We start from the raw sequence: 17233 nt of genomic DNA on the forward strand, positions 1-17233 counted from the left end.
GAAATGAATCAATAGAGCAAGAATGTTAGTGGTTTTTTTGAGCAAGGTGTCCATTTCAATGTGTATCTTGGGTTACATGCAATATCTTTTGCATACCTAGGCCCATTTCTGTCCACTGCCACTACCATTTTCACATCCCAACTTTTACCTGTGCTAGGACATTAACATGTCAAACCTCATCATTTAGATAACATTACGCTCCCACTCAAATATATTAATTGATTATCCATTTCCCTCAAGATGCAAGCCAGGCTACTTAGTCTGACATCAAGGTGTACCATCTTTGTGAGCATCATGCATTTTAATGGAAATTGATGGCTAGGCCTGGTGGCTCATGCCTGTAATCCCAGCACTTTGGGAGGCCAGGCGGATGGATCACCTGAGGTCGGGTGTTCGAGACCAGCCTGACGAACATGGAGAAAGCCCATCTCTGCTAAAAATGCAGTTAGCTAGGCATGGTGGCACATGCCTGTAATCCCAGCTACTTGGGAGGCTGAGGCAAGAGAATTGCCTGAACCCAGGAGGCAGAAGTTGTGATGAGTTGAAATTGTGCCATTGAACTCCAGCCTGGGCAACAAGAGTGAAATTCCATCTCAAAAAAAAAAAATGAGATTATGAAGATGTCCATGATGGAGATCATGGCTCTTTCCCTCAAAACAGTTTACTTTTTGGAGGGGGAGACAGATAAAAATATCATTCACAATGCAATGTGGTAAAGGTGTAATAGAATTGAGCTGAGGATGCTGGGGAAGATCAGAGAAAGGTACCAACTTTTCCAGCTTACCTCCCACTACTTCTTTATTCAAGCCTTCTGTGCGAGACTGGTTTATTTTTAATTCTCCTAAATATCACGCATCTCCCCATCTCTCTAACTTAGATCATGCTTGTTTTCTTCATGCTTAATCTTCCCATTTTCTGTTTATTCATTCCACCAACATGGATTGAAAGTATGCTGCATGCTGGAAAATGAGCTATTCGCTGATAAGTGAAGGCAAGAGGCACAGTCCTACCCTTAAGAAGCTGACAGTGTTGCCTTCTCAGTCTCTCCTGCTCCCTCCAATCTACCTTCTCTGATTCTCTGACTACTCAGCTTGTGATCTATTTCTTCTTCTTCTTTTTTTTTTTTTTTTTTGAGATGGGGGTCTCCTTCTGCCGCCTCAGCTGGAGTACAGTGGCATAATCTCGGCTTGCTGCATCCTCTTCCTCCCTTGGGCTCAACTCAGGTAATCCTCCCACCTCAGCCCCCCAAGCAGCAGGGACTACAAGCACGTGCCACCAAGCCTGGCTGAGTTTTTTTTTTTGTATTTTTTTTAGAGGTGTGGATTTGCCATGTTGCCCAGACTCGTCTCGAACTCTTGGGCTCAAGTGAGCCTCCCACCTTGGCCTCCTAAAGTGCTAAGATTACGGGCATGAATACTGTACTCAACCGGACTCTTTCTTCTTGAGCTCCAGCAAACTTACATCTGTCACATGTCAGAACTTACATAATTAACAGAGGATTAATCAGCACTTGCTTGTTAGTTAATTTATCACAGTGATGCAAATAGCATGGAAAAATAATCATTTTAGATTATTTTAACACTTCTGCTGTTATTCCTTTAATTGAATAATGATTGGTAATGCCTGAGACTGTCTTCTCGTCTGTTAAACGAGTGGAATAAATGAGAAACTTAAGTTCTCTTCCAAGTATGCAATTATATGTTTTTTTTTAAAATCCAAAACTTTGGTGTGAATTTAATAAACCAGGTTGGATGTCTTTACATTTTATCTCTAATGTTCATGGATGCCTAGAGGAAGAAAAGGAGTCAAAGTTGGAAAAACAAGAGGGAGGCAGATGAAGAAGAAAAGGAGAAGCAGGAGGAAGCAACCAGGAAGAGGGCTAGGGATGTTCTGAAATAAGGGGAAAGATCTTTCTTTGCAGAAAATATTCCCCTTTCGGGGTTTCTTTCTTCCCAATCCCCAGTCAAACCTTGTGAACAATTTCTATTTTTTACTAACCGTTTGTGTAAAATTCTATATTGAAAATATAGAATGGACTGTGGAGTGAAAATTGTATGACTGACTTCCTAATCCTCTCAATATATTTCCTATATAGTTGAGTAAAAGTTTTTTAAAAAGGCCCAGAACTTTATCTTTATAAATATATTTTAATAAAGTTAAATGTTAAAACGTCCAAAACCAAACAATATGTTCCAAACCCTGTGTTCTCATGTATTTCTGTTATCATTATCAAAGGGTCAAGAATGAACTCCATTTTTTTTTCTTAGATATATTGCTTTAGACTGGGTGTATTGGCTAAACTCACTTTATTGTTAACAATTACTTTATTGAACACCTACTATATGCTGGACAAAATGTTTATAATAGGTAAATGGAAGGTAGTTTCCACTATCAAAGAGTTTACAATTACTGGGGGTACCTGTTGCTGGTCATAATATTTATAAGCCATATATTTCTATATTTATTTATTTATTATAATTTATTTATTTTACTTTAGGTGCATACTATATCTGGCATTTGTCCCCATGTTATCCTTCCCCACCTTCCCCTCCCTCCCCACCCCCCATTGTCTCTCTCCTACCCCCAACTGTCCCCTGTTCTACATTTATTTTAAATGTATTCATGCTTATATCTTTACGTAGATGCATGTATCCACCTAGACACATACTTAGACATTTATAACATTCTAGTATGCATATATATACATAGACAAGCATGAGAAAAATTTACTTCTATATGCCTATACTAAAAGAAAACTTTAAACATGTAAGAGATTATAACTCTGAGAAAAGTTCCAAGAGTTACACATGATATTGTCTGTGATTCTACATTATTTTGGGTCATGAAGCCAGTTGAAAGGCTAAGGAAAGCTCTGGAAGCTCTTCTAAGAAAACACCCAATGGTGTGAAATTTTAGAAACCTCAGGCACAAGAAAAAGCAGACTTTCCTATAGAAAATTTTGAAATTTCAGGATATTGTTCCATCCAGCAACTTGATGTCAGCTTTTAAAAATCAAAATGCTTCTGGGTGAGGAGGCTCATGCCTGTAATCCCAGCACTTTGGGAGGCCGACATGGGTGGATCACGAGGTCAGGGGTTCGAGACCAGCCTGATCAACATGGTGAAATCCCGTTTCTACTAAAAATATAAAAATTAGCTGGGAGTGGTGGTGCATGCCTGTAATCCAAGCTACTAAGGAGGCTGAGGCAGGAGAATCACTTGAACCCAGGAGGAGGAGCATGCAGGGAGCTGAGATCACACCACTGTACTCCAGCCTGGGCAGCAGAGCAAGACTCCTTCTCAAAAAAAAAAAAAAAAAAAATCAAAATGCCTACAAATGCCAGTGAAAATACAAATGGAAAAGCTTTATTCTGTATAATTCAAACCTCTGTGTAGTGAATTCAAGCGAATGTAAAAAGCCAGTGACTTAATCATTCACAGGCATATTTAAATATCATATCATCGTCTTTTAAAACCATTAGTACATGTTAATCTTATTTTTCCATACAGCAAACCAGGCAAGCAGTCATGGGTAGACTCTTACAGTTATTGTTGAAAAGGTTTTTCTTTAGGGGACAGATAACATCCCTTGATGGTGTTTTGGGAAGCTGATCTGCTGGCTATTTGGCTGTCTTCTTTCCCCTCAATTTTTCTCTCTGAGGTCTAAGTCCTGGAAGTCCGATTGTTAGTCCTTTTGTTTTTCTAGCAGCAACTGCTTCCTTGAACTGTCATTTCAGTACCCGCAGTGTAATTCTGTTCTCTGATGTTATGCAAAACATATCCGCCTTTTACATTGCTTGATCCAAATCTCATTTGCCATGCATTTTCTACCCTTTGATCCCTCTCTGCATTGCTGTTTATCAATATCAAAAAGACATAGCTGAAAAATGGGCAAATTCACAGGTGCCCAGCATTGCTTTTGGCCTGGAACCTATAAAACCAAGTCTTTCACAGGTCTGGTGTGTTTCCTTAACTGGACAGCATGCATCACAAGAGCACCACTCTCCCCTTTGTTTACTGAATCATGTAAAGGATTGAATGAAGTGTGTTTTGAAAATAATGAATAACTTTCCCCCCTACCCATAGCACACAGCAACTTACTCATCCACAAGAGATCCTTTTCAAAATACCACTGCATCGCTTTCCTTCTTAACAATGATGCCAATTTCAATTTTACATTATGCTCTGTGACTATTCAATAGCTGTCTTCCCTGTTGTATTATAAGCACCTGGAGTCAGGAAATACATCTAGCTGGCTCGTCTTTGTATTCCTAGTACCTAACAGTGCCTGGCATATAGTCAGTGATAATTGGTATGTTTTGGATGAATTTAACCTCACCCAGATATTTTGGGAGTGTCTCCTCTAGAATTGTCTTTGGAGCCAGTTTTCCAGTGATGAAGAGAAAACGGATTTCTCAATTTGCTTTGAAGATCATGAAAGCAGTGTCTCTTGGTCTGCCTGCTGTGTTACTTTCTCTCTCTCTTCTCTCTTTGCTCCACATAGCCCCTCTCAGGTAGCCTGCTTTTCCTCTCCTCTCAGCATAGTTGAAGCTACCACCAGAAGTTACCTGGCACACTTGTGCTGATTCCGACCTGGACCCCATAAGGGGACCTGTGGGCAGGCTGATGGCTGAGGATAAATGAGCTTGTGAAACACTCATCACGCTGGCTATATTTATCTGGGGCTGCCTACCTGCTGTCGTTGCTGGAAAAACTCTAAGTGGATACAATTAGCTTAGAACCGTAAATATGCATAGCTGAAGGTTTAGGACTCAAGTTTTAAGTAAGTTAATTATAACTGAGATGGTTTAAAGTGAGTTGATGGTGTTAATGGTAATTATGGTGGAGAAGGGAGCTAAATTTACAAAGAACTGTAACTGTCTCTTTTATGTATTTATGTTTTAGTTTGTTTTTTTTTTACACCAGGGTTATTCTTTACTTTCATGATTGAAAAAATATATACAATAAATATTTTAAGTATCATAAGGAAAATGGTTTCCCTGTCATTTTTAAGAATTACCTATTAAAAAATATCGAATATAGCATAGAATGGAATGAATTTATAACACGGATACGATACCTAAAATGACTGAGCTGATGATATAATCACCTAGAATTACTTTCTTTTGAAAGTAATACATAAAATTATAAAGTTCAGAGAGGACCCATAGCCAGGATGTTTCCAGATGTTATTGCTTAACATCTGTATAACTGTGCAAGTTACTGAAATGTATATGCTTCAGTTTCCTCATCTGTAAAACGAAGATAGTTATAGTTCTTTCCTCATAGAATGCAAAGGACATAAATGAGGCCTAGCACACTGTGATGCTACATCACTCTTATTGTTGTTTTATATAACAACGATCTACATACACATTGTGAGAGATTTCAAAATGTTAATGCATTATTATCTACCAGAGCTTAACAATTTATAGTTCAGAAAACAGTGACGTTTTGCCCTGTGTTTAAAAAGTGTCTCCTTCACCTCAATAACATTCACCCTTTATTAAGCAGTACTTAAATATATTTGTTTAATTGTGGTATCTGCAAACACTGGGCAAACGGGTGGTATAGGGGTTGGCCATTTACTCAGAGGAAAACATGATGATCTGGCCTGAAGACGGTGACGGGGATGATGACAATGATGAAGCTGGAGGTTGTGTGCCAGCTCTACTACTTGTGTACTAGCTGTGTGACCTTGGGCAGATATTCCACCTTTCTGATCCCTCTTTCTCATCTCTGAGGTCAAGATATTCTGTACTTCACCTAATAACTGTGAAATGATGTATGTAAAAGTGCTTTATGAACTGTTTTGGATTAGATGTAGTGCTCTAGTTCCAACTCAGGAGCCATCTGCCACCCACTCACATTTCCCTAAGCCCTTCATCCATGTTTCCTTCCTTTTCCTCCCCTAGCCTTTTCCTCTTTGTTTAAATTCTCTTTGAAGTTGTTTATTTATTTCAGCCCTGAAGGTAAACGCATGTAGACATCCATTAACGTAGTTTGTCCCCAGATTTCTTCCCCACTGGGCCTGTCACTGGTTTAAGGCACTGAAAGCCAGGGAGGAGAGAAGTGGTTTAAAAATGCATTGAAAAACAGCTTAAAGCAAGACAACCTACCAGACTATAACTGCCAATAATCATGGCAAAGACAGTAACTTCGTTATCTGCTTGAAGGAATACTGTTCTCTTTAAGTGAAAGCAATATGCAAAAGCAGATCTAGAGTGACATACTCCTGTGATACACTCCTGCCATGCTGGCTTTAGTTTCAGCAGTCAGTAAAACATTTATCCAGCAGTGACACTGGTGCCAGGCAGGAAGATGCAAAAGATGAAACTGAGTCATTTGTGCCTTTCAGGATCCTATGTTCAAGTATAAAACTTAGAGAAACAAATGTGTGTTTAGTAGAAAGAGAGGTTATTTGCATACACCCCAGTAATTATATAAATCTATTGTGTTTTAAAAACAGACCGAAGGAGTCCTTTAGATAGTCCTCTGAGTGCTGTAAACATTGTTTGACTTCTTAAAGTGGTGGTTTCTTTAGCATGCAGATACATATTAAAAGTAATAACTGAAGTTAAATGCAGAAGAATATTTAAAAATAGGAAATACGAACTTTGAAACTTATATAGTCTTTTAAATTGGCACAACTGAGTCATTAGGATTGCTCAGACTGTATTCCCCAAATAACCTCCTTCTCTTGCTCTTAAAAAAAACTTCTATAAAATAATGGTCTTTGTTTTTTAAGCCTCTAGCTGCACTTACTGTTCAAACATAAAGGCCCTGCATTTTTAGGGTAAGTCATCACAAATGAGACACTTATAGCTTAAGGTCACACACACACACTTTCAGAATTCTAAAATCCACAAAACACCTAGAAGCAATGTCCCATCAGATGCTTCCAAGTTAAAGGGCTGTGAGGGTCATTCCACTGCAAAGCATGAGCCATATTACATGGATCACTAGTTTTGCTTTTTAGTTTTATCACATGGCCCATATTTTTCTCTGCATTTTATGCATCAGCATTAGCGACTGAAATGACCTGGGGCCCAAGAAAACCCAAGATACCACTTGTGACTTGTCCCGTGATTTAATGAGTTCCCTTTAACAGACTGTCTTCCTCTTTTCAGTGAATATTTGGAAATGTTTCATTTAGTAAGTCGAAAATCCTTGTCGGAATCAGTACAGATGAAAATCCAGGCTAAGAATGAAATACTTTCTGGTCAGGAAAACTGGCTACATAAGAGGCTGTGTTTGTGAAATGAAGAAATGATAGAAAATTTCCCTGAAATGATAACTGGAAAATGGATCAAGTCCTACAAGTATTGGTTTAATTCACTGCTCAGTGAGAACCACAGACAGCTGATTAAAGATTGAGCCCAGTGGTTGGATTTTCTTTCCTGCTCATCTGGGCTATTACTATGAAAAATAAGAAGAACCATTAATGTAAAGTTTAGCTACTAAGAAATCCTAAGGAGGAGAGAGAGAGAGAGAGAGAAAGAGAGAGGAGAGACAGAGAGAATGAGGACGTTTCATAAGTGCTCCATGGATCAAAATATGACAAAAACAAGCAATGGGGAAAGGATTCTCTATTGAATAAATGGTGTTAGGAAAACTGGCTAGCCATATGCAGAAAGCTGAAACTGGATTTCTTCCTTACACCTTACACAAAAATTAATCCAGATGAATTAAAGATTTTTTTTTTGTTAGTTCATGTCTTTTATTAACTCAGTTATTTGTCTTCTGGTTTGTTGAAGCAGTAAGTCAGACAACATTTGCCACAATAATGTCTGTCAAAATGGCTTGCCATAAACATTCCAGCACCACATTCATCAGAAGGGCACTCTCGACGAAGGCGACTAATTTTGCCATTCTCATCCACCTTATAGTATTTCAGAACCGCCAGCTTTACCTTCTTTCTCTTGTGCTTATTCTTCTTGGGAGTGGTGTAAGACTTCTTCTTCCTTTTCTTAGCACCACCACGAAGTCTCAACACAAGATGAAGAGTAGACTCCTTCTGAATGTTATAGTCAGACAAAGTACGTCCATCTTCCAGTTGCTTGCCAGCAAAGATCAGTCTTTGCTGATCAGGAGGAATTCCTTCCTTATCCTGGATCTTGGCCTTTACATTTTCTATCGTATCCGAGGGTTCAACCTCGAGGGTGATGGTCTTCCCTGTAAGGGTTTTCACGAAAATCTGCATTTTGGTGGCGGCCCCACCTGAGGCGCAGATGGCGGATCGAAAAGCTGAATTAAAGATTTAAACGTAAGGTCTAACACCATAAAAACCCTAGAAGAAAACCTAGGCAATACCATTCAGGACATAGGCATGGGCAAGGACTTTGACTAAAACACCAAAAGCAATGGCAACAAGAGGCACAATAGACAAATGGGATCTAATTAAACTAAAGAGTTTCTGCACAGCAAAAGAAACTATCATTAGAGTGAACCGGCAACCAACAGAATGGGAAAAAATTTTTGCAATCTACCCATCTGACAAAGGGCTAATATCTAGAATCTACAAAGAACTTAAACAAATTTACAAGAAGAAAACCAACAACCCCATGAAAAAGTGGGTGAAGGATATGAACAGACACTTTTCAAAAGAAGACATACATGAGGCCAACAAACATACGAAAAAATGCTCATCATCACTGGTCATTAGAGAAATGCAAATCTAAACCACATTGAGATGCCATCTCGTGCCAGTTAGAATAGTGATCATTAAAAAATCTGGAGACAACAGATGTTGGAGAGGATGTGGGGAAACAGGAACATTTTTACATTGTTGGTGGGAGTGTAAATTAGTTCAACCATTGTGGAAGACAGTGTGGCAATTCCTCAAGGATCTAGAACTAGAAAAACCATTTGACCCAGCAATCCCATTACTAGGTATAGACCCAAAGGATTATAAATCATTCTATTATAAGGACACATGCACACGTATATTTATTGCAGCACTGTTCACAATAGCAAAGACTTGGGACCAGCCCAAATGCCCATCAATGATAGACTGGATAAAGAAAATGTGGCAGATACACACCATGGAATACTATGCAGCCATAGAAAAGGATGAGTTCATGTCCTTTGCAGGGACATGCATAAAGCTGGAAACCATCATTCTCAGGAAACTGACACAAGAACAGAAAACCAAACACCGAAAGTTCTCACTCATAAGTGGGTGTTGAACAATGAGAACACATGGACACAGGGAGGGGAACATCATACACCGGGGACTGTTGGGGGAGGGGAAATAGGAGAGGGATTGCAGGGGGGCGAGGGGCTAGTGGAGGGATAGCATTAGGAGAAATACCTAATGTAGATGATGGGGTGGTGGATGCAGCAAACCACCATGGCATGTGTATACCTGTGTAACAAACCTACATGTTCTGAACATGTATCCCAGAACTGAAAGTGTGTGTGTGTATATATATATATATATAAAGAACAGAGTAAAAACAGTTGCTTCCCAAAATTTTAGCATCACTGAACTTCTAGTGCCATGTTCTCATTTATCGGTGAGTGAATTGGCCAAGTATGACATGTTGCTATCATCACTAGCATTGCATTTTTCTGGGTCTAGGAATCTAGCCTGGCTCCTCACGTTTTCTGCTTCTTGCCTCTTATTTTGTTTTAGTGTGTATCTTCTTTATTGCTTGTGAACATTTTCATGAGAGGAGAAAAGGAGATGGAGGTAAAAGTCACAGTTTGTTCATTTTTCTTCCTCGTTAGTAGCACTTACAAATGTTTGAAGAGAAGGAGGTCATAACAAACAACTAAAATTAGGTTTTTTTTTCAATTATATTTGAATATTTGGCAAACTATTTCCCAATTAGCATGAATAATTGCAAACTAGTGTATGACAATTAAATAATACATTTAGGTTTAATATTTGAATACATTTGTCTAAAATCTTATTGCTGCCAGCTTTCTTATAACAAAGCTCTTGACATTTGTTATGGAGCCAAGAGGTGCTTGGAGGTGGGGTGGCAAACTGTGACTGCATACCAGGCAATGCTTGCTCAACACGTTGGGCCAGTATTCCTTGCCTTTCACTGAGAAGGGCTTCTTTATATGAGATTGGTGTTTCCCAGCCATGGTTTTGTGACGTCTGAGAGTACTTATTATTTCAAGGGATTATGCAATCCTGAAAATAGTTTCAAAAAAATTTAATTTAACCTTATTTTTGTAAGCATGACCTCTGTCTTATAATACTCACCCACTTCCTATTTGACAATGAGAGAAATGAAAGAAGGCTGTCATGATGTGAACTCAATTTTATTATTTCTTTCATAGAAACCATTTATCGAAGACTCCCATGTGCCCTGCATTGCATGTATATGAGAGATACAGTGACAATCCTAGATACAACCCTAGAAGGAAGTTGGGAAACACAAACTGACAGATTGTTTTTCTGCATAATAAAGCAAAGTAAAGGGAAATAATGTCGTAGTTCTTATACCTGGGCCCATATTCTCAAACTTTTACTTGCTACAAATATTTCAAGATGACCCTTGAACAGTGCCAGCGGATAGTAAGCTAGCCAATATGAGTCCATGAGTTCCAATGAAATATAAATAAAAGTAGATACACGTCATACTTCGTATAAAAAGATGAGGTGGTGAATTTATAAGTGGCTTGGAGTTTTGGGAAATATACCCTTTATGGCTTAAGCTCCACCAAACAAAAACCATTCTGTAATGCCACTTGCTTTAACTTTGTCATCAGATTGTTCTCCAAATTGGTTAAAACTTTTAAGCCTGTTTACAAAGCTGTCTGATGTAATCTGACGAATTTAAGTGCTAATTATATGTTTGGAATAAAAAGATGAGATTGACTTTTAGCTATATATTTTTAAAAGATGGGTGTGTGATTTGTGTCTGGGAATCCAAGACCTTAAATAGCTACTGGTCTTGATGAAAGTCAGGGAAATACTAGCTACCCCATAATAGAGGTCTTTCCAGGGCAGCCTGGAACAAGAGAGCACAGATTCTGAACCTATGACTGCTGTTGTACCTGCTCAGAATTGCTGAAAGAAGAGCTACTCTCCCTCTGACAAAATGAGGGCTGATGAGGTCTTCTCAGTTTCCTTGGAGACCCACAGGCTACTAGAACAACTCCATCCCCCCTTCCACCATGTGCGGGGACTGCTATCGTACTATTGGTCTGGAGGTGAGAAACCTAACCCTTTACCCCCAACTGCTAAATTTTTTATTCTTTCTTCCTAAGTCCAGAGAGGACAAGAGGCAGCCCCAAAGCTTGCTTTTGTTTTGCCTGTACCTTGTGGATCCATACTCTATCTAAGACCCAAGTTTTTACAGAAAGAAGGATGTGCTTCCGGTCTCACTCTAGAAATCTGACCTACACACACAGACTTTGAATTGTTTCTCCAGTAGTGGCCATGGGCTACATCCAAATTATTATTGTTTAAATGTATCACCCACAGTTCATGTGTTAGGAACCTAATCCCCAACTCAACAGTGTTGAGTGGGGGGACATTTAAGAGGTGATTAGGTCATGAGGGTTCTGCTCTCATGGATGGATAAATTCTGTTATCTTTGGAGTGGGTTAGTCATCATGGGAATGGGTTCCTGATAAAAGAATGAGTTTGACCTCCATCTGTCTTGCTCTCTCCCATGCTCTTTCACCATGTGAAGTCTTCCATAATGTTATGACTCAGCAAGAAGGCCCATGCCAGATGCAGGTGCTTTGATCTTGAACTTCCCAGCCTCTAGAACTGTGAGAAATAAATTACTTTTCTTTATAAATTACTCAGTCTGTGGTATTCTGTTATAGCAACACAGAAGGGACTAAGACACATTTACAAATACATTTATTTACTTTATTTTCCATGTGAACCATAGATTGTATTTACAAGATTGTTGACTTAGGTTGAGACTTCAATATTTTGCCAGTGATCAAAACAGAGCTACCTGGAATATGGTTTATAAGGATGAGTACAAGATTTGGAGCCATGACAATGGAAATTTGAGCTCACACTGTGCCATTTTCCTGAACTATGACCCTTGATACATTTCTTAATTTGGATTTTGGTTTTTCCATAGGTAAAACGGACATAATACTATTTGTATTATTATAAATTTGTTTAGAGTACTTAACACAGCACCTAGCATATAGCAAGTACTTAATAAATACCAGCTCTAATAAACAAATATGCCCAGAAAATTAGAGGTGCCAAACTATAATAAATACTTCATGTCGAGGGACATGGTAAGAAAAAGAGACTCTAAAGTGGAGAAATAGCATCTTCTTTGTGTTATTTCTAACTAATAACAGCCTGGCAGCCCTGGAGAGAGGACAGAATGGGGAACTGTGGCTGGTATGATTAGTTGAGAGTCAGAGGTAAGTAAGTTAAACTCTTACCCAAGGCCTATCATATAAGGCTTATTCCTTTTGGAAAGTCTGGAAGGACACTAAGAATGTTTAATTGGATTGGGCTGGAATGTGTGTGTGTGTACATGCATGCATGTATGTGAAGCTAAAATAAATTGTGTAATATTCTGATTGCTTTACATATTATAATACATCCAACCTTCATTTAAAAAAAATAACAAAAACAAACAAACAAACCTTTTCAACATTAACCTTTTCCTCAAAGAGAGGGAGCTGGATCCAAATCCATAAAGGTCAGTACTTGAGCTCACATAAGCCCTGTGTTATGTGACTTCTTGCCCCAGTGTTTTGCCTTAGTAATTTGGAAGCTTCTGAACTTTGTCAGCCTGGCCCACTTACCCAGCAAAATGAATACCAAGCTGAGAATATGGCCTGCATCTCAGTTATGCAAATTCAGAGGATACAAATGACCCATCCATGCCATGCAACTCTACTGGGGCCCTTGCTTGCTTTTGCTCTGGAAGCCAGTTACATTATCTGCCAGACATACTGCATGACATGAGAAGACCTCAAATACAAAGCAAGTTACAGACCTATTTTCTGCCTGGAAGATGCACAGGGGCCCCTCCTCCCTTGCTCATATTTTTATCAGCTGGTGGAAGCTGCATTCATTTTCTCCAAAGAAGAAAAAAAGCTATTGAAACTCAACTCCTGTGTCTTTTATATGGAAATGACTGAGGTACTCTGCTTTCTTTAAAAAGTGGTTGCAGTATCTACAGCCTCTTCCCTTTCAATTACTGAACAGCCTATGTCGACCTGTCTTTTTTCTCAAAACGAAGCCCTGTTTGCCAACTTCCATTTATGCACAAAATGCACCAGTACTCTAATTTCAGCTGGGGGAAAAAGGCTAGATGGGCACAGCTATTCAAGAAACAGACATTTTTTATTTCATTTTAAGCATGCACCTTGGTGCTACAGTGTTAGTAACAAGAAGTCTCACTGTGAAAATAATGATCTTATTTGAAGGATAAAATGCTATTAGCTGACCATGTTGCAGCAAAATTCCTTTGGTGAGTTTTTGATTGAGAGAAGGCTCTGAAGTCAAACCCCAGCCCATGATGTAGCAGTACATGACTTTGAGTGTGTAGGGGCAGAAGGGTATGATAGCTTTCCTTACCCATCATAAGGGTCCCCAGCTGACACTTCTGTAACAAAACACTGGTTCACAAGAGAAAAGCATAACAAATTTATTTAATCAAAGTTTTATGTAACACAATAGGCTTCAGAAATAAAGACCCAAAGATTCAGAGGAAAAATTATTTATTTTTGTGCTTGGGTTCGATAAGAGTGGGCAGCCATGTAGAAATGTGATTGGACCGGTGGCTCACGCCTGTAATCCCAGCACTTTGGGAGGCCGAGGCGGGTGGATCACAAGGTCAAGAGATCGAGACCATCCTGGTCAACATGGTGAAACCCCGTCTCTACTAAAAATACAAAAAATCAGCTGGGCATGGTGGCACGTGCCTGTAATCCCAGCTACTCAGGAGGCTGAGGCAGGAGAACTGCCTGAACCCAGGAGGCAGAGGCTGCGGTGAGCCGAGATCGCGCCATTGCACTCCAGCCTGGGTAACGAGAGCGAAACTCCGTCTCAAAAAAAAAAAAAAAAAAAAAAAAAAAAAAAAAAAAGAAATGTGATTGGACAAGAAGACATGATCTAAGAGTACATTATAGCTGAAGGAGGAAACCCAGCAAGGCCTGTTTGTTCAGATTCTTCTAGTCCTCCGTGTAACGTTCCTTCCCCCCAGGTATGGGACAGGACCCCCGTAGAATAAGGGTCTTCAAAGGAGAAGAGGTAAGGGAGAGAGTGACCTTTCTAGGTTTTATGGCTTCCTTTTGCGGGAGAGGCGTTCTAGTTTCTAGGATACTCCCTGGGGAAGAGGAATTCCGAATTCTGTAACTCACTTCAGGGGAGAAAAGGGGGAGAGTGATAGGAGGGCAAAGAAGCTGCTTCTGAGGTCCTTCTAATGTTTTTCAGTTCAAAGTACTCCGCATGCCAAGGTGCCATGCTTTGGGGTATTGTGTGCTGAGTCCTAACAGGTGAGATTCAACTATTAAGTTCCAGTTTCCCCATTTGTAAAATGAAGTCTTAATGTAAAATGAAAGAGTGTTCTTCATGAATAAGAGTCAAGTGAGGATTTAACAGGATCCTCCATAAACATGATGTAACATGATTTCTGGCACATGTAGGTGCTTGAGAGATTTTACTATTATGATTAATCTTTGGGGGAAAATTACCAAAAAAATTCTGCTTTTATCTCTCAGTTATATCTACTATAGGTGCTTTGGGAGGCTTCATTTATGTTTCCCAATTCAAACATCTCTTTTGTTGATAAGGTCTTCTGACTCCAAATTATAGCCCCATTCATTATTGAAAATGTGGTTTCTCTGAGGGCTCCGTACTGTAATTGCTAAAAAGGAGTCTTGGTGACTATAATAACATGATGAGTTAAATTTTCTGATTATCAGGAAATAATTTCTTTTGTGTATAGCTTACAACTTTTCTGAGATGTATCAGTTCCTTCTTTATTTTTTAACATGTACAGTATACCTAACTGGTTGGCAAGAACACAAGTTTGAGTTTATATAGACTCTTATCTAAATCCTATGCCCACAATTTACCAGCCAAATGACTCCAGGTGGTCAGCTGCTCTGATCCTTAGTCTCTTTACAAAATAGGAAATAAAAACCAATTACCCAGTTTTCAAATTCAGCCTTTAGGAGATTTTTAGTATTCTGTGGTACCTAATTTTGAACATCCGCTCTTACTGCAAAATATTAAGAAATAAACTTAGAATGTTTTGGAGATTATAAGCATTTCAAAATCACTGCTGTCATTGCAGGTATTTTTCATAGTAATTCCCAGAAGCCAGAGGTTTTTATTATAAATGAGAATGACAGACAAAAGAGTGAAATGGCTGAATTCAGTAGTGGTATATGTTTAATTTTTAAGAAACTGCCAAACTTTTCCAAGTGACTGCATAATTTGTATTACTGGACTGATATAAATTGACATATTTTAATTGGATAGATCCACTATTTATTGCCATCACAAAATCCTGTATAAGCTTTGTTCTTCATTTTGCAATTGTTCTAAGAGTCAGTTTCACACATACAACCCCCAGAGGCAAGCAGGCAAGCAATACCTCGAATATCTCTGCTGTTGATTATTTCAGAGTCAGAATGAACAGCAGGGAAATCAACAATGTATTGGATTTAGCCAATGAGTATAGTTGACTATTCTTCCTAATATGATTAGCTTCCATTTCCAAGTCAGCCTTAGGGCAGAGAACAAAATTTCCTTCTGGACCAACAAACAAAGCTACCAATAAATCTGCATGAAAGTAGAAGATGACTTGAAGCAGCTTGGTCTTAACTGACCCTTACAGAATGCCAGAAAAAGAGCTATCTTTTCAAGGAGAAAAAAACCAAAACAACAAAAGGATCATCCCTTTCTTTAAGGAGAAAATACATATTGAATAAACACGTCACCATTTTAGAAATGCCTATGTAACTGTCACCTCCTCAAGGGAAGAAAACCTTGTTTGTAGGCTCTTCAGGGAGATAGGAAAAAGAATGCTGATCTGCAAGGTAGATTTGTTACAACATAAAGTAGAGGACTATAGGGAAATATCAGAGAAGGCAAAAAATTGTTTAAAAGGGTTAGCAAAAGTGACATTCTCACTCTCTCACTTCACCCTTAGCCTGATCTTTATCTCTAGTTATGTTGAAAAGGGTAATTGTTTTCTATGACTTTAAAAAGCCGCAATTTTCCCTAAGCCAACAGTAATACATGCTGATAAAAATTACTTTGTTAATAAGGGGATTTTGAATTACCAAAAATTTTCTGTTCTTATTCAGGAACAAAAAGATGCCTAACCTTTTTATTTAGCATCTTTAAAAAAGTGATTTAATCTATTATAGAAATAATATTTAATGATACAGTGTTACAATTGCATGAGATTTGCCCACAATATAAACCACCTTTAAAAATGTCTTTGGTGTGTATTTTGGGGATGGTGGCTAATTAGTCCTCTCACCTCCTGTAGTCCATTTGCTCTTCATCAGCAGTGATAATAGAATGCCCATAAGTTGAACATGTGATTTGGGTTGTCTATCAGTAGGATAAGTTTGACCTGACCTGGTATATTAGTCCATTCTCAAGCTGCTAATAAAGATATACCTGAGACTGGGTAATTAATAAAGGAAAGAGGTTTAATTGACTCAAAGTCAGCATGGCTAGGGAGACCTCAGGAAACTTACAATCATGATGGAAGGGGAAACATACATGTCCTTCACATGGCAGGACCAAGGAGAAGTCCCCAGCAAAAGGAGGAAAAGCTCCTTATAAAACTATCAGATCTCGTTAGAACTCATTCATCATCACAAGAAGAGCATGAGAGTAATCATCCCCATGATTAAATTATTAATGCCTTTTACAGAGTCCCTTCTAGGACACAGGGAATTATGGGCACCATAATTCAAGATGAGATTTATGTGGGTACAATCAAACCATATCATTCCACCCCTGGGCCAAATCTCAAGTCCTCACAATTCAAAACACAATCTTGCCTTTCCAATAGCCCTTCAAGGTCTTTTTTTGGCAGAGTCTCCCTTTGTCACCCAGGATGGAGTTCAGTGATGCAATGTTGGCTCACTGCAACCTCCGCCTCCTGGGTTCAAGTGATTCTCCTGTCTCAGCTTCCTGAGTTACAGGGATTACAGGTATACACCAACACACCTGGTTAATTTTAATATTTTTGGTAGAGATGGGGTTTCATCATGTTTGCCGAGCTGGTCTTAAACTCCTGACCTCAAGGGAT

At 38.9% G+C, this 17233-nt stretch overlaps 1 protein-coding gene across 1 annotated transcript; it reads right to left on the reverse strand.

The window, feature by feature from the left end:
• Window positions 1-7694: 7694 nt before the first annotated feature.
• On the reverse strand, window positions 7695-8242 carry LOC108290397 (ubiquitin-40S ribosomal protein S27a-like). Its single transcript, XM_037731941.1, has one exon. The coding sequence runs from the start codon at window positions 8200-8202 to the stop codon at window positions 7732-7734; it is 471 nt and encodes a 156-aa protein (XP_037587869.1). The 5' UTR covers window positions 8203-8242; the 3' UTR covers window positions 7695-7731.
• Between the last annotated feature and the right edge of the window lie 8991 nt (window positions 8243-17233).

The sequence above is a fragment of the Cebus imitator genome, unplaced genomic scaffold (genome assembly GCF_001604975.1).
Source record: "Cebus imitator isolate Cc_AM_T3 unplaced genomic scaffold, Cebus_imitator-1.0 Scaffold433, whole genome shotgun sequence".
Taxonomy (NCBI): Eukaryota; Metazoa; Chordata; class Mammalia; order Primates; family Cebidae; genus Cebus; species Cebus imitator.